The sequence below is a fragment of the Typopeltis vanoorti genome, chromosome 8, assembly GCF_054136105.1.
Source record: "Typopeltis vanoorti isolate ZY-2024b chromosome 8, IOZ_Tvanoo_1.0, whole genome shotgun sequence".
NCBI classification, from domain to species: Eukaryota; Metazoa; Arthropoda; class Arachnida; order Uropygi; family Thelyphonidae; genus Typopeltis; species Typopeltis vanoorti.
In genome coordinates, this window is record NC_143556.1 from 27973165 (window position 1) to 27998391 (window position 25227).

Consider the following 25227-nt stretch of genomic DNA (forward strand, 5'->3'; position numbering starts at 1 on the left):
GTGGGCACCTCCATGAAGTCCTAAGACTTATCGTGGGAGATGCAAACTATCAACAAAATATCTATCATGCGTCTCCTTGAAATCAACAGACAAAGCACTCACACCTAACTCAGGCAACCCATTCCATTCATTCACCACTCTCCAAGCAAAAATTCTATTCCTTACACCCTTGCTAACCACTTCTTGCTACCCAACTTCTACATGACCTCTTGTTCTAACCCCTCTATCTAAGTGCTGAAGAAACATTACCCCTGCATCAAATGATATGATAGAAATAAAATATGAGGAGATATGATAGAAACTTAAACATTTCTATCATATCACCTCTTTTTTTGCTTATCAATCAACTTTTGCAATCCACAAACCCACTATCTATCCTCATAGTGTGCCCATACCACTCACCATCTTGGTCACTCGTCTCTGTATCCTCTCCACAACTTCCTCATCCTCAAATTTATTTCCCACCTTATCACAATCCCAAACATTTATATCATTTGCAGGATTTGAAGTCACAGTATCACAGTATTAATTTGTAGTATTATTGCAAAATTAAACAAAAAGTAATGGAACAGTGTTAAAAATATACGAGAGAAATGCAGTCAGGAGAACATATCACTACACGAGGTAGAAGATGCCATTAAAAACTTGAAATGTAGAAAGGCAAGTGGAGTAGATAAAATTCAACCAGAAATGCTCAAATATGGAGGTATAAAAATTAGACAGTGACACTGGTTGTACTGCATAATTCCAAAGGCTGCTTCTTCAGAAGGTTGAATTCCAGATACAGATGATTGGAATAGAGTTCTGATAGTATTCATCTATTTAAAAAAAAAATGGGGGATGGGAAACTGTGCCAATTACAGTGTTTATTCCCCCTCCCCCCAGAATACTGAAGAGGAATTTCTTCTTCAGTATTCCAGATAAGATTTATGCATGTTTTCTTGAGGTTCAGAAAACCGTGGGAGAAGAAGACCCTCTTAGAGAAGAACAAGCTGAATACAGGCCGCAAAGGGGGATTCTCAGATTCAGATTTTCACTTTATGACACATGGTTGAGCAGTCTTTGGAATATAATGAGGATTGATATTAAAATTTTGTAGATCTTGAAAAGTCCTGTGACAAGGTGCCAAGATAAAAGCTGTTCTACATGCTATAATTATATGGTAAAGGGACCATTGTTTCAGGCAATTCATAGTCTGTATTTGAGTTGTAAGGCTCAAATTTAGTTATTTGAGTTACTAATTGAAGGAGATAGAGGAAAATGGTTTGATGTAAAATGGGTTGTGTGACAAGGATGCATATCAGTTGAGATGCATCCATCTACTATGTTTTATACAGATGATGTAATACTCTTAAATAAATCCATTAAGTTCTGCAGGATTCCTTAACTAAATTGAGTCACTGCTGTAAGAAATTTGGTATGAAAATTAGCAATAAATAAGGCCATTAAAAACATCAGTTGTAACACTAGTGTGAAATCTATAGAACAAGTAAATCACACAATTTTTAATCATGATGCCAAATTAAGTATGGCAATGGACAACAGATGAGACAAAGTTGCTATGGTTGGAGTTAACTGAATAAATTTATATGGGATAAGAGAGAAATTATAAATTAAAGGTGCCAAGAAATTATATTCTTGGTTTAATCCTTTATCCAAGTGTAAGCAAACAAAGTTTGTGCATGAAGTAATTTCACGACTGGACAACTCGTATATGGAAGCTAATGACTTCCCATCACATGCCTTAGTATCCCATAATGCAGAGCACATATCCTTACAGACATGGGAAGGGTCACTACTCAGACTGGTTTCAACCTTTATTGAGGTTTCATCAATGGCAGCGGGACCCAGAAGTGATCCCAAGTTTGAAGTAATGCAGATGTCATATTTCCATATATAAGTAGCTGAAAGGTATCACAGCTTATTACTAAAATACTCTAGATCAGTGATAGATGTTGAAAGTTTTTCCACTTAGTTATGCTACAAATTAAAGGTGCCAAGAAATTATATTCTCAGTTTAATCCTTTATCCAAGTGTAAGCAAACATAGTTTGTGTGTGAAGTAATTTCACTACTGGCAACTTGTGTATAGAGGCTAATGACTTCACATCACTTGCCTCAGTATCCCATTATCCAGAGTATTTTAATAATAAGGTGTGACACCTTTTTGCTACTTGTATATGGAAATATGACTTCTGCATTACTTCAACCTTGGTATCACTTCTGGATCTGGCTCCCACTGATGAGACCTGAATAAAGGTTGAAACCAGTCTGTGTAGTGACCCTTCCCATAATGCTTAGCATTATCCATGTCTGTAAGGATATGTGCTCTGCATTATGGGATATTAAGGCAAGTGATGTGAATTTATTAGCCTCCATATACGAGTTGCCTAGTTGTGAAATTACTTCAGTCGCAAACTTTATTTGCTTTCACTTGTGGAAAGGATTAAACCAAGAATATAATTTCTTGGCCCCTTTAATTTATAGTATAACCAAGTGGAAAAACTTTCAACAAGAGAGAAATTAGTCAAAGCACTAAAGCAGAGTAGCTGTATGCAAGACAAATTTTACCCATATGGATCTGAGAACCGAGTTAGAAATAATAGTTGATCAAAAACTAGAAACTGCAGATATAAGACTTGTGAATCCATAAAGGTACACATACAGGCCACTGAATTAGAAAATTTAATTTAATACCGTGCTGGACCTCCTTTAGCATAGATTCCACAAGGTGTTGGATTGCATCTACATCTATAACATATCAGGCATTCACCAGAAATTGTTAAACTGGTTCATATTTGATAGAAGAAGACTTTGTGCTAAGATCTGTTTTACTAACATCTTCTGTCCCATACATCTTGAATGGTGTTCAGATCTGGGGCTTTGTGATGGCCAGGGAAGATGGTGAAAGGCACTGTAATGCTTGCTGAATCACTGCTGAACAATTCTTGGGCGATAGACTGTATCATTGTCATCCATGAAACAGACGTTACCTACTGGGTAAAAAGTCAACATTGCAGAATGGACTTGATTGGCAACAAAGTTCAGATATTCCTTGGAAGACACCCAACCTTCCAGCAATATCAGGGGGACCCATTCTGTACCATCAGAACATGACACTACCTCCAGAACCTTGAGTTGTGTTTACAAGGCTAGCTGGGTTCATGTTTCATGGGACTCCTGCCAAACTGTCTGCCTACTGTCGGTACAGAACAAGGTGTACTCTGACTTGTCAGACCACACAACTTTTTTCCGGTCTTCCATTGCCCAGTCACAGTGTTCCTGATACCACTCTAGATGAACTTTCTACAGTGGTGTCAGAAATCATTGGTTTCTGTATAGGAATGCAACTGCCAATACCAGTCTTCAATTTCTTGCACATAATTTGGTGACCAGGGAGGAGATATGGGTTGGGAACAGCCTTTTTTAAATGCTTTGGTCAATTGCTGTACACAGGAAGTTCTGTTTGTCTATGCAATTCTTCTCAGACAATGGCAATCTTGTTCCTGACAGACTGTTTTAGGATCACAGTTATGCCTCTTAAGCCAAGCAATGTGGGTTATTTTCCCACTGATTAAACATCTGTGACATCTCACCATTTGGGAAACCAGTCAACTCTACTGTTTTTAAAATTGTGGCTCCAGACAGATGGGCACCCACAATAAGTGATTTATCAAACTCCAAAAAGATTCTTTGTTTTTCCCATTGTGATCAACACTATTGATGATTACTGACCAGCAGCATTCTTCAAAGTTGCCTAGAAGACTTGGTGACCCACGTGACCAAGCATTTTGCATATACTCTGCATAAGTGATGTTTGCATATATCTGCATAAAGGTTTCTAATTCAGTGGCCGGGTATGTGTTAGAATCATATTAAAAAAGAACACATTAGGAGGGAATTTTAAATTGTTATCATTTTGGAAAATGTGTGAGCAGAGCCAATCTCAGCTGGTATGGTCACTCTTAAACAGAATGGAATAGAAATTAACAAAAAATACATACCAGAAATGGATTAGCAAAATGTGTTTGGAACAGAAGTAGAGGAGATGAGAGATCTAGGAGTGATTGTGGACAAAGACCTGAAATTCAGGGGCCACATTGCACAAGTTGTGAAGACATCACATCGAATAATGGCAATGATGCGGAGAACCTTGACATGCAGAAATAGAGAGGTTATGATTCCATTGTATAATGCCTTGATCAGGCCTCATATGGATTATTGTGGTACAGATTTGGTCGCCAGGTTTTCATGGTGAGAAGGATATGTTGGAAAGAGTAAAGAGAAGATTCACAAAGGTAGTCAGTGGTCTTTGGAATGTGGAGTACAAGGACAGATGGAGAGAATTTGCTGTTTGACAAGGAAAATTCAGATGGAGAGAATGTAAGTTGCAGAGTCTCATGAATAGGATATGATTGAGACATATAAGCTGGTCAGGAGTTGTTATCAGGTAGACATGGAAGAGATTTTTCATAGAATGGGATTATTGTGGCACAGATTTGGTCGCCAGGTTTTCATGGTGAGAAGGATATGTTGGAAAGAGTAAAGAGAAGATTCACAAAGGTAGTCAGTGGTCTTTGGAATGTGGAGTACAAGGACAGATGGAGAGAATTTGCTGTTTGACAAGGAAAATTCAGATGGAGAGAATGTAAGTTGCAGAGTCTCATGAATAGGATATGATTGAGACATATAAGCTGGTCAGGAGTTGTTATCAGGTAGACATGGAAGAGATTTTTCATAGAATGGGAGAGGGGAGTAGAACAAGAGGCTATTGCTGGAAACTGTATAAGGAGGGTGTGAGCAAAGGAGTGAGAAGCAGGTTCTTTGCATGAAGGGTGGTTGGTGAGTGGAATGCATTGCCTGAATGTGTTGTGGATTTGGACACATTGAATCAGATGTGGTTGGATGAGCATTGTATGCAGTAGTGAGTACCTCCCATGATGAATCTCTGACTCCATGGAGATCAAATGTTGATAATAATAATAATAATGGCAGATAATAGCTTTATATGGAGATCAATAAGAATTTGGAATGTAAACTTTTCATGTTGCCTCCTATACATCCTTTGAGGATGCATATCAGAAATTTGGTGATGCCGGCCTGGTTGGCCGAGTGGTCAGTGTATCCGCTCTCCAGCCAAAAGGCTGGGGGTTCGAATCCCGCCATGGGCTTAGATGTTTGTGACTGTCTGTGAAAAATGCTAGTGGTAGTGGTGGCCGGTAGTTGGCGTTGGTGTAGTTGTGGTTCATTGTGGAGAGAGTTATAGAGTAGATGTTCTCCCTCGATGAGTCTTTGGACTCCCTGGAGGTGTCAAGTAATAATAATAATAGTAATACTTTTTTGAATTTTGTTTTTTTAAAGTTGCATAATTGGTATCTATTTCATTATACAAGATTTAAACTATGAACTAACTATCATTTGCTGAGTTTAGAGGATCCTGATTTACTTAAGTTTTTTGAATATATATCAATGTAAATTTCATAATTTAAATTTGGATTTCTGGTTTGTTTCAGCAACTCAATCATCCAAATGTGATAAAATATTTAGCATCATTTATTGAAGACAATGAGCTTCACATAGTGTTAGAACTAGCTGATGCTGGTGACCTTTCAAGGATGATCAAGGTAATGATTCATTAGTGCATCAAAACCCTATATATATATATATATATATATATATATATATATATATATATATAATAAATTTTTTAACTTGGGGATATTGTATATTAGGATAACCAAGTTAAAATAACCAAGTTTATAAAATTACTTGGTTATCCTAATATATATGTGTGTGTGTGTTAAAGATACCAAGCAGTTTTATAAGCTAGGTTTTTTAATCCTTTTTCCCAAGTAAGCAAACAGACAAGTCAAGTTTGTGGCTGCACGTAGTGCAACTCGTGGTAAAGGTGGAGCAAGATCTGATCACTTTCCTTAGAATTTTCCCCTAATGTAAAGCACATTTCCTTGTGGAAATGTATAATGCTATGCATTAAGGTAATGGTCACTACCCATACTGGTTTCGACCTTTATTGAGGTCTCGTCAGTGGGAGCCAGACCTAAAAAATGCCAAGGATAAACAATGCCATAAGGTACCTTGACCTCATTAAATGAAATAAAAATCTCAGGATGAGAGTAATATGTAGAAATGAGCTTGCTCCACCTTTACCACGAGTTGCCTAGTGTTGCACTACGTGCAGCCGCAAACTTGACTTACTTGTCTGTTTGCTTACTTGGGAAAAAGGATTAAAAAAACCTAGCTTATAAAATTGCTTGGTATCTTTAACATAATATATACCCAAGGTAAAAAATTTTCTACATATTACTCTCAGCCTGAGATTTTTATTTTATTTAATAAGGTCAAAGCAGCTTATGGCAACTTGTTTAGGTAAAATATTTATAAGCTCTGTATTACTTCACCCTTGGCATTTTTTAGGTCTGGCTCCCACTGACGAGACCTCAATAAAGGTCGAAACCAGTATGGGTAGTGACCATTACCTTAATGCATAGTATCATACATTTTCGCAAGGAAATGTGCTTTACATTAGGGGAAAATTCTAAGGAAAGTGATCAGAGCTTGCTCCACCTTTACCACGAGTTGCACTACGTGCAGCTGCAAATTTGACTTACTTGTCTGTTTGCTTACTTGGGAAAAAGGATTAAAAAAACCTAGCTTATAAAATTGCTTGGTATCTTTAACATAATATATACCCAAGGTAAAAAAACTTTCTACATATATATATATATATATATTTTTTTTTTTTTTTACATATTATTTTATTTACTTCTTTCCTGTAGATTCACATGTAATTAAGATTTAGATAGTTTTGATTCTTAAAGAATAGTTTCTTAAATTATAGTAATTAATCCAGTTCAAACCAGAAAAATATGATTTGAAAACAGATCTTGAAATATCTTTACCATTAACTGCAATTTACCTACATGAAATAGTTGGTTTCATTTCATGATTTCATTTTTCTGTTTTTGAAAAGCTTCAGTATGATTTGAACTGAATCTAGAATATTACATTGGAAAAAAAAAATCGAGTCTGTGTTAATGGAAATATATAGTAATGTTTGAGTAACAGTGTCATTCCATAATTTACTGAACACCACTGTTGTATGCTGTACATTGTCTTTGATATTAGTTCATGAATAAAAAAAACTTCTTCCTCTTGTTTGGATGCTCCACATAACTTCTGGTAGAATCTGTGGAACTTCAGTTATTTCATAGTAGTCTTCTTCATTTGATATTTCATCATCTTCATATAATATTGAGTAAAATTCTTCAATCCTTTATGCTACAGCATATCTATCTCTAGTTATGTTCCCATCTTGTAATTTGATTGTAACAACCCATATGTTTATTGCTGTTCATCAAATTACCTAGGTTGTTGCCAGCAGTGGGAGGACCTCTGTGAGAGAAGGGGTATATGTGGAACTGCAAGGCTAGTGAATATGAGGAACTCAGGAGACAGCCTACAGGTATAGCATGGAATGAGGAGTTAGTTGGGAAGAAGATCAGTGCAGCGTTGGGAAGAAGATCAGTGCAGCTTGGGGGATATTCAAGAACTATCTAGTAGAAGCAATGTCTAAATGTATTCCAAGGGTCAGAAGGTTAAATAAGTTAGGTGTGAAATGGATGAATGAAGAGATTAAGCATGCGATACAGAGAAAAAAGGCATTATGGAGGCAGCATAAGAGAAGTCCGCACAGTTAGCCTAGTGGCTTTGCACTTTGCAACCCTATGCCTGGTGAAGGAGTGTCCTAGGTTAGATTCCCATCAATGATATGAGGAGCTCAATGATCTTCCTCAGCCATAGCCAAGTTAACCGGTCTTGGGCATGGACAGCAGGGTTTTTCCTGCCTGTTTATCTGGTGTTTTTCATCCTGCAAGCAGGCAAACCGGTCCGAGGACACACACGGATTACAGTCAGGAATACTGACCCAGCCATAGGTCTGATTCGTCAGCCTATGCCAGTTCCAGAGCCTGAATAAAATTTGGGGGACTAGATGGTACCATGAACTCCCGGATAAAGGGGGAATGCTGTATCATCACATGGAAATTATTTATTTAGCATAAGAGAAGTGGTAATAACCAATTCCATGAGGATTACAAAACCAGCCAAAAAGAGTGACTTGGTTGGTAAGGGTAGCAAAAGTGAAGTACGAGCAGCAGTTAGCTAATGAAGCCAAAAAGAATCCTAGAGAGAGTTCTTTCAACATGTAGCCAGCAAAAAAAAAAAAAAGAAGAATGATTATGGAAGGATGACATTGATTGGAGAAAATGGTATAAGGACAACTGCTGCAGAAGATATAGTGGAGATACTAAATGAGCAGTTCATAAAGGTCTTTCATTCTTGTGAATGTGACATCATGGAGAGTTTGAGAGCATTGATAATGGGGAGGAGAGACTGACTGTAAGTGAGCAAGAGATATATGGGGAATTGAGCAAACTTGATGTTAATAAGGCTGTGGGACTTGATAATATAGCACCGTGTATTTTGAAGAAATGTGCCAGGGAGTTGACATCTGCTTTGACATATTTTTTTAATATGAGTCTTGCACTGGGTTGAGTTCCAAAGAAGTGGAAGGAGGGTAAGATTGTGCCACCTCTTAAGAGAGGTAATAGAACTCAAGTTAACCACACTCCAACAACTTAACCACAGTTTGTGTCAGGTATTGTGGTTAAGTTGTTGGAGAAGCAAGTAATAACCAGGATCTAGAATTGGGTTGACAACAATGGTAATCTTCCTTTGATGGACAGCATGGATTTGCTAAAAGAAAGGTCATGTTTTAGTAATGTACTTACTTATTACAATAAGGTGATGGCTTCCTTGGACAGAAGAAAAGGATATACCTTAGTATACTTCAATTTTACAAAGGTTTTTGATAGATTACCGCATGATAAGTTGATAGTCAAACTAGAGCAGATGAGGTTGGATTATTAGATAAATGCATTGGATTGGAGAATGCTAACTAACCGTACCAGTAAGTTGTGTATTGAGGAGCAATATCCTAGAGGAGGAAAGTCACTAGTGGTGTGACTCAGTGGTTAAACAGCAATGGCCCGTTTTAGGGCCATTGCTGTTTAACCTGTATGTTAATGATATTCAGTTGTTTGCAGATGATGCAAAGTTGGGATGAACTATGTAGAGTAAAGAAGATGCTATAGCCTTACAAGAAGACTTGAATAGATTGGAAAATGTAAGGTATTAATGGGAAACAAAGATGGGATGTAGAATTTACACTGGGTAGGGATATATATTGTTGGGAGTGGAGGAAATAAGAGATCTTGGGATGATAGTGGTTAAGGATCTGAAATTTAGAAGACACATTGTCAAAATTGTGAGGCATCATTCCCAAAGAATTTTGGGAATGATGCAGAGGACACTGACTTGGACTTGTAGAAGTAAAGAGATTCTTGTTCTTCCATTGTATAAGGCTCTGATTAGGCCACATTTGGACTACTGTGGACAGATTTGGTCACCTGGTGTTCAAAAGGACGAAGAAATGTTGGAAATGGTCCAGAGGCAACTTACTAAATAGTTTCTGATCTCTGGAATCGAATATGAGGAAAGGTTGAGAAGATGCAATTGATAGAGTCTAGTGGATAGGAGGAGGTGCAATACGATCCTACAAGTTAATCAGGAGTTGTTATAGGATCAATGTTGGAGAGGTTTTACAGAAATCAGTGGGAGATCAGGGGAGAACCAGAGGACATCCCTGGAAGCTGCAGGTGAGTTAGAAGCAGGTTTTTTGCATGCAGAGTTGTGAATGATTGGAATGCCTTGCCTGAAGGTGTGGTGTCAGCAAAGAATTTGAGTGTGTTTAAGGCATGGTATGATGAGCTGTGTGACAAAAGGACCACCTAGATGAGTCTTTGACTCCGTGGGGTCTTGGAATAATAATAATAATAAATGTTGTCTGGTCTTTTTTTTTTTTTTTTGAGACCATGGTTGTTTCAATTGTTTGTTGTATGACTTTACAATTGAATATTCTTATTTCTTCCTTGATACATTTTCTGATTGTTTTGCACAGTTCAGTGTATTCAATTTTATTCTGTGGGTTATGTTATCAGCTTGGTTCATTTCTTCATAAGATGTTTTGTTTTTGTTATGTGGTACCAGCTTTCTGATGGATCAGCATTGTCACCTCTACAAAGATGTTTAGTTTGTATTGTTTAGTACATGTTGGAATATATCTTTTTTTTTTTTTTTTAAATGTTGAGTTTGTGTACATCTATTTTTCGCTTTGATCTTTGAAATGTTTTCTTCTTTCTTTTTGGCGATTTATTTGAATCTCACTATGTACCATGTGATGGTCACTTCCAGTATTGAAGGTGTTGATAATAGAATATTCCTGTAAAATGTTTTTGTTGTTGCTGAAGGTAAAGTCAATTTCACTTGTTTTTCATCTGGACTTTTCCCTGTTTACTTCTTATGTGCTTTTTTTCTTGAAAAAGTAATTTATGATGTACAGATTTTCTTTTTCTGCAAATTCTATTAACCTTGCTCCTCTGTCATCTCTTTTGCCATATCCAGAATTTCCTTCTGAACTTTCATCTGATTGTTGTATACCATTTCTGGCATTAAAGCCTCCCATTACAATTTTGAAATCATGTTTTCCTTTGTTGTAAAGTTGGGATACATTATAATAGAATTCTTCAATTTCTTTATCCTTATGAATTATTGTTGGTCCCAGAGTGACCACTCAGCAAAAATATTTCGTACCAACTTATGCAAACTAAATCTGAAAAAAAAGTACTAGATTTTTATTTGCTTTCATTTCACTCTGTTTTGGGCATTTTATGATATCACTACCTTATTATCATAGGTGAACTCAATATAAAACCTCTAAATTAACACATGTATGACAAAAATGAAAAGAAAAAAAGTCAAAACTCATCTCGCTGTAGTCATCTATGAGTCCAAAAGCTGCAGTTGTCATTCATCATAATAGAAGTCCCATTTGTAACTCTAGCACTTAATATGTGTATTAATTTAATATATAATTTTTAGTGTTTAAAATAATATAATGCATATCGTTTAGTGTTTAAAATAATGTAACATTAAATTTTCAGTTATTTAATATGCTATTTAAATATATACATATACAGGGGTGCCTATTCACAAGAAAAACACTGGAAGTATTTATTCATTATTTTTAGATTTTGCTAAATTAATTAACTCTTCAGAAATAGTAAAATCTGTAACTGATGAAAGTTTCAATTTTTCTTTTGTCAAAAGGAATCCATTCATCAAGTAAGTCTGTAGTTGATTTCTTATTTTATTCTTATTTATTATCACTGCTGAAAATATTCTTTCGGTTGCTGCTGATGAATGAGGGAGGCACAGTACAGCTTTAACTGATGTTGTTAAATTAGGAAACATTTATTCTCCTACAGCATTTTTCATTTCAAAAACTTTATTCCAAAAAAAAACCTTTTTTTCAAATGCTTCTACAGCCTTCAATAGTTGCCATTCTCTATCAACTTCTTTGTGACACCCCTAGATATACATTTCTATGTCTAAAATTGCCCATTGTTGGTTGGATTTATCTTTTATGGGTCCAAATGACGCTGTGCATAAATAAAAGATGGTTACTCATATTAAAATATTTAATTTTTCCATTGTTTTAATGCTGTAGTGATCTTATGATGCGCGAGAGGTGTTTGAATAGCAAAGAATATATTTTCATTAGCTAATACCAGTCGGATTGTGTGAGTATGGGTTCGGGGGTGGGGAAGAGAAGGTTAGCGAACAGTGACAAGGGGAGAAAAATAAAAGAGAAATCATGCCTGTGTCACTGAATGTGACATATGGGGAGGTGGGAGAAGAGAAAAATATTAAACTCATATGTCTAACTCTCATGTTGTTGTTATTATTATTATTCGGAAGGAAGAAAGTGCTACATCTGTTGGTGAACGTACTAGAACACTAAAAATTTATAAAAAGTACTAGATCTAGTACGAAAGTACTAGATGTGGTCACCCTGGTTGGTCCATAGACTTGGATGATCTTGAGAGTGTATCTTTTTTGAGATCTGGATGACTATACTTGCTATTTGATCAGATATACTGCTAAATTCTATTATGTCGTTCTTCAATTTTTTTTTTTTTTTTTTTTTTGTTAATCATGAATACAACTCTGATGATTCTTTTCTTATCTTGTCCTCTGTAGTACAATATATCTCCATTTATAATTGAAGAATTTCTTCACTATTACGTCCAAGAGTGACCCATTTTAGTTGCTTTAGCTCTTCATTAAGTTCACTGCTCAGAGTCCCACAGTTGCAAGTTCCAAGGTCTAGTTTCCAATGGTGACATGATCTTGTTACCTGGGGATTCTTAGCACCTTCTGCCTTCATGTTTAACTACCTGCTGCCATAGGTAGTAGCAATCTGGCCTTCAAGGAATAAGGGATATTTTATTTTTGCCTGATTCATCTTGTAAGATTGCAAGGCAGTGATATTCATTTCCTGCCTAAAATGGATTTATGTGGAAGTGTTGAATTTATAGCATAAACTAGGGGGGGCTATGCCCCCCTGGCACCTATGGTGCCTAACCCCCCCCCCCATGTTCTGGACTGGTAGGCCAGTTCTCCTTGAATTCTGATGACTCGAATTTTGAAGACTCGACACTCAGGGGCTATCCTGAGTGTTGAGTGTTAAGTCTTCAAAAGAGGGGCTCTGCCCCCCCCTGGCGCCTACAGTGCCCAACCCCCCCGAGTTTTAGACTGGTAGGTTGGTTCTCCTTGAATTCTGATGACTCGAATTTTGAAGACTCGAAAGGGGGGTCCCCCCCTGGTACCTACGGCATCCAACCCCCTGAGTTCCGGACTGGTAGGCCGGTTCTCCTTGAATTCTGATGACTCGAATTTCGAAGACTAGTAATGATGATACATATAACAACATTAAATTAAAAAAATAATAAATAAACAATTGCAATAGTGGTGTTGTTGAATATTGTAGGTTTGAGAATTAATTATTGAATTTCGACCACTGTACTTAGAACCATAAATATTTCTTACCACCCTCTCTTATGATTTTTCAGCTTTGCTTATTTTTTATTTTTATGATAATCACAGAGATAGAAAAGTTGTTCAGTCTATAATATATCAGTACATAAATGGTCATTATTATTATTATAAAAACCTCCACAGAGTCAAAGACTCAGAGTGGGAGGGCCACTGTTATACACACAGTTTATCATACCGTGCCTTAAATATATTCACTGTCTCTACACTCACCATGCACTCTCGGGCAATGCATTCCAATCACTCCCCACTCTCTATGCAAAAAATCCTTCTCCTCACTCCCTTGCTCACACCCTCCTTATACAGATTCCAGGGATGACTTCTTGTTCTCCTACTATCTTCATCCATTCTGTGCAAAGCCTCCCCGACATTAATCTGGTAATAACCTCTTAACAGCTTATATGTCTCGATCATATCCCCCCCCTCCTCCTTCTACCCAACAATTTCTGTAAATCACATTTTGTCAATCTGTCTTCATACTCTACGTTCCAAACACCAGAAACCACCTTAGTCAATCGCATCTGAACTTTTTCCAACGCATCTTCATCTTTTTGAAAACTAGGTGACCAGATCACAGTAATCCATATATGGCCTGATCAAAGCCTTATACAAAGGAACCATAACCTAATCTACTTACTTCTACAAGTCAGTGTCCTCCACATCATTCCCATTATCCGCTGTGTTCTCTTCACAATTTTAGTAACATGTCCTCGAAATTTGAAGTCGTTGTCTACAATCACTCGCAGATCACTCATCTCCTCTACCTCTTCCAAGATATTTCCACTGATTGTGTACTTTACATACATCCCATCTCTGCTTCCCAAATTTCAAACCTTATACTTTGAAACATTGAATTGAAAACCCCACTCATTTACCCATTCAGGCAGTGTATTCAAGTCCTCTTGCAAAGCTACTGCATCTGCTCTACTCCTGATGGCTCTCCCCAACTTTGCATCATCTGCAAACAACTGCATATAACCATTCAGACCTCTCCAAATATCATTTACATACAAATTAAACAGCAATGGACCCAAAACAGACCCTTCAGGTACACCACTAGTAACTTTCCTCTTCTGGGATATCGCTCCGCCATAGATAACTTGCTGATACCTATCAGACAGCCAATCTCCAATCCAGTGAACTAATCTACTGTTCAGCCCCATCCATTCCAATTTAATTACCAGCTTGTTATGTGGCAATTTATCAAACGGCTTTGCAAAATCTAAATATACCAGTGTATATGCAACACACTTATCTAATGCATATGTCACTCATCATCATCATCAAATTCCTGCCATGCACCTTCAAGGGGTGTACAGGATAGGATAGTTCTACATGAAAAAAATTACATCATTACTAACTTCCTATCTACAATTTTCCTCCAAATCAGTCTGTTACTTGCCAAGACTCCAATATTATCAGATCTTATATTTCTATCGTAAGGCACTTTGTACAGTATCAATCCACCTATATCTTGGTCTTCCTCTGGGTTGTTTTGCTGCCAACCTGGCAGAGAACACTTGTTTTTCTAATCCCTCTTCGCCCATTCTGTTTAAGTGACCCCATACCACCTGAGATTAGCTCTGCTAACACATTCCTGGATGCTGACATGTCAAGTTCTTTCCTAATAACCTCGTTTTTAATATGATATTGCCATTGATACCATCTGTTCACGGCTATAATCTTTCTCAGGACTCTCATATCTGTGGTCTCTAGTCTTTGGTCAAGTGTTTTACTTCTGACCCAGCTCTCAGATCCATAAGTTAAAACTGGTTTGAACACCGTCTTGTATACAGCTAATTTAGTGTTCTGACTAATTTCTCTCTTATTCCATATGAATTTATTCAATTGACTTCCCACCATACCAGCTTTGCTGATTCTGTTGTCTATTTCTATATTTAATTTTCCATCTTCACTAAAAATCATGCCTAAGTAGCTGAAATGTTTTACTTGTTCCACAGGTTCTCCATTCACAACCAGCTGACATTTTCAATAATTCTGCCTATTTTCATTGTCTTTGTCTTTTTATTGCTGACCTTCATACCATACCTATTACAACAGTTATTCAATTTAGTCAGAGAATCTTGCAAACTTGTAGCGGATTTATTTAGAAGTATAACATATCTGCATAAAGCAAAGAGCTGACATTAACATCTCCAATTCTGATATGATGTTTAATACCACTTTCCTTAATAATGTGATCCATATAGATAATGAATAACAGAGGGGATATTGTACATCCTTGTCTCACACTAGATTTAACATTAAACCATCTTCCTGTACTTCCTTCAATTCTAACTGCTGACTTACAACTCAAATAAAGACCAAGTATTGCTTGATATAATGCCCCATTGACACCATATAACTGTAGCGTATTGAATAGCTTCTCTCTTGGCACCTTGTCATATGCCTTTTCCAAATCGACAAAACTTAAATACAGATCTTTGTTATATTCCCATGCTTTCTCGACTATTTGTCGTAAAGTAAAGATCTGATCCTGACAGCCTTTATTTGGCCTGAATCCAGCTTGTTCTTCACCAAGCTTTTCTTCCACAATTCTTCTCAACCGTTTCTCAAGTATACTTGCATAGATCTTGCCAGGAACACTCAGTAGGGAAATACGTCTGTAATTTTCACATTCAGTTTTATTTCCCTTTTTATATATGGGTACTATGAGAGCTCTACTCCAATCATCGGGAATTCGTCCCTCTGTCCAGGCTTTCTGAAGTATGCAGTGCAGCCACTGTAAGACTCTTATACCACCATACTTCAGCATTTCTGGTCGAATATCATCTTCTCCTGCTGCCTTTCCACATTTCAAGTCTTTGATGGCTTTTTCTACTTCAAGTATAGATATGTATTCCTGACTGCATGCCTGGTCAGTGTTTTTTGCCACTGTGCTGTCATCACTGCTTGTTTCATATAGCAGTTTTTCAAAGTAATTACTCCATACTTCAAATATATATTTTTCTCCCGTGTTCATGTCACCTTTATCATTCTAACTCCTTTTACAGCACTCTTTCCTCCATTCCTAAACTTCTTGAACAACCTCTAGAATATTTTGCCACCTTCTTGATATTTATTTTCTATATTTTTGCCAAAGTCCTCCCATGACTTTTGTTTAGCTAGTTTTACACAGTATTTAGCATTCTTGCATTTGTCCCTGTATTCTCTAAGTGAACATGCAGACTTATTTGCTAGGAACTTTTGATATGCTTTCTTCTTTTCCTTCTCTACCTCTTTAACTTCCTGTGTCCACCATGGAGTTCTGATTTTTCTATCCTTGCAGACAATTTCACCAGATGCCTCTCTAGCTGAATCAATCAGGACTTTCTAGGCTTGCAACTGAATCTCCAAGGTTTGATTCCTGTTCTCAAACTCTTTCATTTTTTTTTCAATAATCTTTGTGTATTTTAGTCCACAGTTCACATCTGAGAGCTGCTCAACTCTTATTCACTTTAAAACTTTCTTACATGTTATTCTTTTCAATGTGAAATTCAATTTTATCCTGCTCAAGACTAAATAGTGATCACTTCCAATTTCAAATCCTCTGTACACTCTGGTGTCCTGCACCAGAGAAAAAACATCACTATCATCAATAACATAGTCAATGAGACTTTTCTTATTCCTAGCCTCTTCTCTCCATGTGAATTTGTGCACATTTTTATGTTGGAACATGGTGTTAGTAATAACCAGCCCTTGTCTTGTTTCAGTCCCCCCTATTATGTTGATCTGGTGCTTATCTGATTCCTCAGCTGGCTGCATTTCTTTGCCATTCAGGCTTCTTATGTTGATAGTACCGATCTTTTACTCTAGTGATGTTGAGTTGTGGTGTGTTTTCAGATTTGTACCAGTAGCTGACTTTTTGCTGTTCGCCCTGGTTCCCTGGCGAAAACAATGGGGGCTTGTTAACCAGGTGACACCCCAGCCGGCATGAAATTTTGTCATCTTGTACCATCATTTTTTATTTTGGTTTAACCGATAAGAATACAATTTGGTCGGCTAAATCCCAAATTGCCAGCCCCTCCTCATTCGTTCAGGATTCAAGTAGATACCCAACAGGGTGCACCACGAGAAAGTGAGGATTGGACATTAGGTCAGAAGCCCTGGTCGGTTCTCCGCATTCCTTTAAAGGCTATGTGGATGTCTCCTCTCAGTTATACAGCTTTGACCCTTAAGTGTCCCTGCATTTGTCACTTTATTATAAAAAGTAAGCAGATTGCTATAGCACAATCTTCCTTTAGTAATTCCATGCTGGCCACCAAAGAATATTTTTCTGTTGTCAACCTAATTCTGAATCTTAGTCCTAACTAACTTCTCTAATACCTTAATCACACCTCCAGACATACAGACTGGTCTATAATTCAAAGCCTTACTCTTATCACCTCCCTTATGAATTGGAACAATTTTGCCCTCTTTCCACTCTTTTAGAACTTGACCCCAGTGAGAGACTCATGTTAAAAAGATATGCAAAAGCTGTTGTTAACTCACTGACACATTCCCTCAAAGCACGTGGTGAAATAGCATCAAGTCTATTCAATTCCTCATATACCTCCTGTTCATTTACTAACAGTTCCTTCTCCTCCTTCTTTCCCACTGCTTTCAAGTTCTATATGATGTCACATTCACAAGAATGAAATACCTTTATAAATTGCTCATTAAATATCTCAACTATATCCTCCGCAGCGATTTACATTCTTCCATTTTCACCAATCAATCCCATCCTACCATAATCACTCTTTATTCTACTGGCCACATATCGAAAAAACCGCTTAGGATTTTTTTTGGTAACTTTAGCTAACTGCTGCTCATACTGCATTTTTTCTACCCTTATCAAGCTAGTCACTTCCTCGCCTGCTCTTTGTACTTCTCATGAAACTGGTTGTTATAAATACTCATTTGTGTTTCTTCCATAATACCTTCTTCTTCTAGATTGCATACCTTATCTATTGATTCATCCATTTTACACCTACTCTATTTGCCCTCTTAACCTTTGGAATGTTCTCTGATATTGCCTCCATCAAATAGTTCTTGAGTATGGCCCAAGCAGCATTGATATCCTTTCCATCCAGTTCCTCTTTCCAGTTTATTATCACAAGCTGTTTCCTGAGCTTTTCATAATTACCAATCTTATAATTCCACATATATCCCTTTCTAACAGACTGGTCACCCTGCAAGTGATCACCTTGTGGTCACTCTCATCAACTGGTGGAAGATTTGACACCTGATTTATAATAACGTCATCTATGAGATGATCAAATCCAATACTTTTGATCCTTGTGTACCCTCTGTTACGTGCTGCCTAAGGTAATTGTCTTTCATAAACTCCAAATATTCATTTTCTTTACCCCCAGATGCAGTCTCTTGCTTCCATTCTATATTACCATAATTAAAGTCACCCATAATGATCACTCGTTTCTTGCTAGCTAGGCCTATTTGCCTATACATTTCCTTCTCATTACCCTCCATATTACCAGGTCTATAGCAACACCAAACTAAATATTTCATCCTGTTTACTTCTACATTACACCATACTGCCTCAAAACTGTGGCCACTATTTGCACCTTGCAAATCCACCTTAGATGGGCACAACTCATCTGCTACCATTAACAGTACTCCTCCTCCTCTCTTTCTTCCCTGTCAATCTTCACGAAAAATATCATATCTATTCATCTCTATTCTTGTCAGGATGTCATTGTCATCTAACCACATCTCACTTATATCAACACTTTTGGGGTGAATAAACTCAAGCAAAGCAACAATTTCGTTTCCCCTTATTTTGAATATTTCTAGCATTAGTGAATAAACATAAGAAATCTATACTGCTTCTACAAGTCCTACAAACATCACTCCTACAATGTGACTCTTCAATACCTTATTATATTACCAACAATTCTACAACTTTCCTCACAGCTAAATTCTCCCCATCATCATCATCCCAGGCCATCTCAATCTGTGTTTGCCCACTCACACATTCACCTCTGAATTCAGCATCCACATGTTTCATAAAGTGTCTCCCTATCTACCCTGATTCCCCCCCCCCTCCATTTTCCTGTTGTATTGTACCGCCACTCTCTCATTTACTTCATTCATAAAATTCACCTCTCAATTTGCAAGTGAGCAAATACCTTTCCCTACCCTGCTTTTTTGCTCTTTCATATCACTTCGCACCACCTCAGATCTATTCATTACAGTCATTACCTACAACTCTAATGAATGCCAGTAACAATCTCTCCAGCCAACTCATACCAAAACCATTTAAATGCAGCCCATCTTCTTTATACAATTCCATCCATCCCTCAAATTCTTCCCACACATTCACAAAATGCACTCCATTCACCTCACATAACCGCAATAACATATCATTCATAACATCCATGCCCACAGTGGGTTCGAATCCCACCGTGGGCATGGATGTTTATTTGTGAAAATATTAGTGGTGGTCGGCGGTAGATGGCATTGGTGTAGATGATGAAGGTAGTTGTGATTAGTGGAGTGGTGGAGATGGAAAGTTGTAGAGTAGGTACCCTCCCTCAATGAGTCTTTGGACTCCCTGGAGGTGTCACGTAATCAAAGATTATGATATAATAATATCATAATCTTTGCTCACCTCCTCAATTCATCAATATCATATTTTGGCAACACACTGACTACCTTTCCTATCACACTATTATCTTTTACTCTCCTTAATAATCTTCTTATATCCAATCTTGCATTTTCCTTGTTCCCATCCCAATCATTTGTTCCTACTACAACCACCAACCCTTGTGCTCTCTTATTCCTCATGTCTAACGCTTCAATCACTCTCTCCATTCTTCCACCAGGAAAACAAACCTTATGCATCTTCTCATTCACCACACCTCTAATAATGGAATATCCATAGAGAGCCACTCTCGAATCATTCGATATATCTTTCGCATGGCCATCTTTCCTTCTCTTTTTCACTCTTCCATGTAAGTCCGTAATTCTTTTCATTTCATTTCACATGCAGTTCATCTCTTGCCTCAGCATCATGAACTCTTCTTTTATGTTTGCATCTAATATATATTCCTGTCTGATATTTTCATGTAGTTTCATATTATGTCTTTGGATATTTTTGGTTGTGCAGCATCTACAGCAGACCTCACACTGATGTTCTGACTAGGATATCCAAGGATAATTAATTGACCCTTCTCCTGAGCGACATTCTGATCCTGTAGTGGAAGCTGCTGATCATGTATTTTATGAATGTTTGGCATAACAGCAGTAAGCCTGGATGTATAGGCTAGAGGGATTCGTAGTCTGTAGTGTTTGTTGAGAGCTCCTGATAAGATGTGTTATTTTAAGTTATCATTGACAAATTTACTTGAATATTATGCAGTTTTGTTTGCTTTGCATATCTTAGTCTGTCTGTTTGTGTGTTTTTGGTGTTTTAATTATTAATTTGATAGAATACGATAGAAGTGAGTATGGCTCACTTCTATCATTTTCTCCATTTTCTACCATTTTCCGTAAGAAGGAAAATAGCGGGTGGTAATAATGGTTCACCATCTTTATTCAATAACTGTAATATAAAGGAGATTATTCAGTGTACTCTCTGCAAAATGTATGCTTTGCGGAGTGCGGTTGGAGTATGGTTAGATGATAATAAAGGAGTGAATGTGTGAAGAAAATGTAAGGAAAATGAGGAATTAAAGTGTATTTCAGGTCGTGAGTGAGTGTGATATTTATGTCAAACTTCAGAATGAAGAAAATAGTGATATGACAAGAAATAGTGAGGTTGTACCAGAGAACTGTGAGGGCGCGAATGTAGAAAGTGTGAATGATGGTATTAATACAGAGCAAAATAATAGTTTAACAGAAAATAAAAAAGATGAGATAGATGCAATGAGTGAGATCACGTTGTTGAGTGGAGCGATACAAAGAGCAAAGAAGCAGCTAGAGCGATATGAACAAAAGTCTACTGAGTGTACCAGCCAGTAATAAAAAGTATGATAGGAAAAATAAGAGTATGAGTGTGAACGTAAACAAAATGAAGGAGAGAGTGCTGTATGGAGATTCGTTAGTACGAGGTGTGTTAGTAGAGGATTTGACAAAATCGTACCAACCTGGTGCGACCATCAAGGACGTAACTGAGTCTATTAGAGAGCAAAAGGAAAGGGTGAAAGAAATGATTGTTGTGGCAGGTATGAATGATTTGAAAGGAGATAAAATGGAAATGATAGAGGGCCTGAATGAATTGTTTGAGGTAGCAAAAGAAAAGAGTGAGAGAGTTAGGATGATTAGTCTTTTGACGCAGTATGACAGTGAAGTGTTTAAAAGGAGGGCTATAATTGCAAATGACTTTATGCGTTAAATGGGTTAAATGGATGAATAACACCATTAAGCTTGAGCTGCAAAAAAAGAAACAACTATGGAGGGAATTTAAGGAGAAAGGTGACTTGCAGGCACATGAACGGTATAAAGTGCAGGCCAGAAGGGTAACGAGTGTGGTAAGAAAAGCAAAAAGATTATGAAAGAACATTGGCCATGCAGGCTAAAGAGAATCCTAAACAGTTTTTTCAATATGTTGCAAGTAAAAGAAAAAATGTATATGGCAGAATGATTTTAAAGAATGCTGATGGTAGGGAGGTAACTGAATCAGTTGGTATAGTTGAGTTACTGAGTGAGCACTTTGCAAGAATATATCATCCAGATGGTGACATTGCAGAAATGAATGAACCAATAGATTATACGGGAATTGTGGTGAATGAAGTGGAGGTTGAGTAGTCTGTTGCATAACCTCAATGTCAATACATCTGTGGGATTGAATGGTATACCAGCTCATGTCGTATGTGAAGCGGCTAAAGAATTGTCAGTACTCTTGACCATTTTGTTTAATTTGAGTCTCGGGTCTGGGTTACTCTGGAGGGGGTGGAAAGAGGGGAAAATAGTTTCACTGCATAAAGGAGGTTCCGAGACTGCTGTTGTAAATTACCGACCGATTAGCATATCAGGAATCATTGTCAAGGTCTTCGAGAAATTAGTCAAGAAAAGAATACAGGATTGGATAGATGAAAATGGGATATTGTATGGGGGACAACATGGTTTTGTGAAGGGTAGATCATGCCTCAGTAACTTGCTCACGTTTTATAACACAATGACGGCTGAACTGGATAAGGGTAATGGGTTTACAGTGATTCTACTGGACCTTGCCAAGGCCTTTGACAGGATACCACATGGAACTCTAATCAGTAAACTGGAGCAGATGGGGATGGATATAGGGTTGGTGAGATGGATAGGAGGGTGGTTGATGGAGAGATACCAGAGAGTGGTTTATTCAGGAGTTGAGTCTAAAAGACGGCTTGTGACTAGTGGTGTGCCATAGGGCTCTGTTCTTGGACCACTACTTTTCAGTTTGTTCATCAATGATATAGGAAAGGATCTGAGAGGAAGTGTTCACTTGTTTGCTGATGATGCAAAGTTGGGTAGAGCAATTGTGAGTGCACAGGATGTCAAAATTTTACAGGATGATTTGGATAGTTTGGAGGACTGGGCTAGGGAAAATGGATGTCAATTTAATGTGGCAAAGTGTAAGGTTATGCGTTTTGGGGGTGAAAAGAATAGCAGCAGTATATCACATTGGTGGAACTGTACTCCAGGAGATTGATGAGGCAGGGATTTGGGAGTGTTGGTGGATAGGGAGTTGAAGTTTAGGGGGGCACATTGCAAAAGTGGCTAAATCAGCTCATCAAATCATTTGGCGTCTGAAAAATACTTTAACAAACAGAGACAAACAAGTTATTGTTCCTCTGTATCGAGCCTTGATAAGACCCCATCTAGACTACTGTGCCCAGATATGGACGCCAGGGTTTCTTCTTGATGGGGAGGAGGTGGAGACGAGTGACCAAGATGATTTCAGGTCTGTGAAATGAACCTTATGAGAACAGGTTGAAGATTTGTGGGTTGCAAAAATTGGTCGATAGGCGGAAAAGGAGTGATATGATTGAGACATTCAAATTACTGAAGGGTTTCTATAAGATTAATCCAGATGATATTTTTGAGAATAGGACTGGTTGTGGGAGAACTAGGGGCCATACATGGAAGCTGGGCAAGAATGTGGTAAGCAGGGGTATTAGAGCTAGGTTTTTTACTTGGAGAGTGGTGAATGAGTGGAATAAGCTGCCAGAGTCTGTTGTGGGTGACCATGAATGAGATCAAGGCGAGGTATGATAGATACTGTGTGAATGTCGAATAGCTGTTCTTAACATGATGTTAGGGCCTCCCTCAATGAATTTGTTGACTCCTTGGAGTTGCCCGGAATAATAATAATAATAATGTATCCCAAGACATCATCATCATGGATCTACTGTCTTGATGTGAAGAACTGGCACAGGGTGAAACTGCAGCTCCAGGTAATAAGAGTGAGACGCCAGTCCAATATCTTTTATCATACTTTGTGCAATTTGAGAAGTACTAGATAATTTGGGTGATACAGTACAAAGAACTAATATTTGGCTGTCTGTACTTGGCCCTGATTCTATGTTATTTGAGTGAGTTTCAATTAACTCAGCAGTATTAAGAATAGGCATTGTATTCATTACTGGGATTAACATTAGATCTTGGAGCAAACTCTCAAAAGATGTTGTCACCACCTGTGATTCCTCAATTTCTATTATTGTATCTTCACTTTGTTGTGATCCTTTTACCAACACTGAACTCTGTATAGATGGAAATGAGCTCTGAGTTCGACTGGGATATATATTTGTAGAAACAGAAATCTCATGTCTTGGATAATCAGTTCCTGGCAGTTCTAACCTTCCTTCACTTGTGAACAACTTTACTGACTTGTTGGTATCTTCTTGTGTCTAATTCATTTACTTTTGATGACACATTGGCCTTCATGACTTGACTGTTAGAACCACGAAGATATCTACTCCTAGGTCTTCCTCTTTTCTTCTTAATTACCAGTAGCAATTCTGCGCTGTGTTTTTTTGGTTGCACCTCAGCAAGTAACAAGGTCTGGTTACTTGAATCATGTTCACTCTTCTCCTGAATATCAATACTGGAAGTATCTCTCTGTGCAACTTCTGTACAGATCTCAACATTCAGACTTTTAGCAGCACTAAGCAGCATAGCAAGTTGGTCCTGTGAAATGATCACTTCACCCTTGTACATAAAATCTATTATTATTTTTAAATCTGTGTATTTTATATCTTTGAGAATAACAACTGGGTGTTTACAAGAGTTTTCAAGAAATATACCATAAAAGAAAGAACTGCAGGCAGACAAAACTAAATGGTCATAACACTGAAAAGAAATAAGATATTAGTTAACATCAGATTTGAATAAGAATGATTGTCCCATAAAACAGCACTGGAATGAATAAAGATGAAGAAAAATTTGTTCTGTGAATTTGGTGTTGAACTTTAAATCAATGTTGAATATCTGCTGCCTGAATTGTACCAGATTTAGAACAATTTCAAGAGTTATCAGTGTCAATCTGATAAACAATGATCATAGAAATAATTGTAGAAAATGCAAGTAGTGCAAACTGAACAAACCAGTATGTCTAATTTTCCAGAATGTTCCTTTATTATTATTATTTTTTTTTTTTTACAATACCAAGTTTGGCAAAGTTCATAGATATTTATGAACTACAATCTAAATATCATATATTTTACACGAGTTTTCATATTATATCTTTGGATATTTTTGGTTCTGCAGCATCTACAGCATCAATTAGTACCTATGGTACTAATTCTGTAATAACTTTGCAACCTTTTTGAGTGGAATTTACACAAATAAATAAATAAATAAACATGAATTTAAACACTTATCTGCTCATTTATTTACTAATTATGTACTTCAGGTATTCTGATTTGCTTACAGTACTTCAAAAAACAGCAGAGACTTATCCCTGAGAAAACAATCTGGAAATATTTTGTTCAAGTATGTAGTGCATTAGAGCATATGCATTCAAAACGAGTGATGCACAGAGGTAAGTATTAATAAAGGAAACTAGTGATTAAAATGCCATGCTAATTGAATATTTTAATTTATTAATTTATTATAACTAAGCTTTCATAGTATGGCTCCTCAGTCACAAATGGAAGTATTTGATCAGCTTGACAAAATTGATTGGCTTAGTAGGCATCTTTTTTTATTTTTTAAATAGTATCGTTGTACTATTTAAACAGCATAGTTTCACAGATAAACAATCCATACATTTTCA

General features: G+C 37.2%; 1 protein-coding gene across 5 annotated transcripts in view; it reads left to right on the forward strand.

Moving 5' to 3' along the window:
* LOC150103872 (serine/threonine-protein kinase Nek7-like) overlaps positions 1-25227 on the forward strand; it is a 199502-nt gene that overhangs the window by 78383 nt on the left and 95892 nt on the right. For all 5 annotated transcript variants that reach the window (XM_090396582.1, XM_090396579.1, XM_090396577.1 and 2 more), the window contains exons 4-5: positions 5513-5623; positions 24885-24993. In XM_090396582.1, the coding sequence (XP_090252708.1) occupies positions 5513-5623; positions 24885-24993 (220 nt within the window). The remainder of the gene's footprint in view (positions 1-5512; positions 5624-24884; positions 24994-25227) is intronic.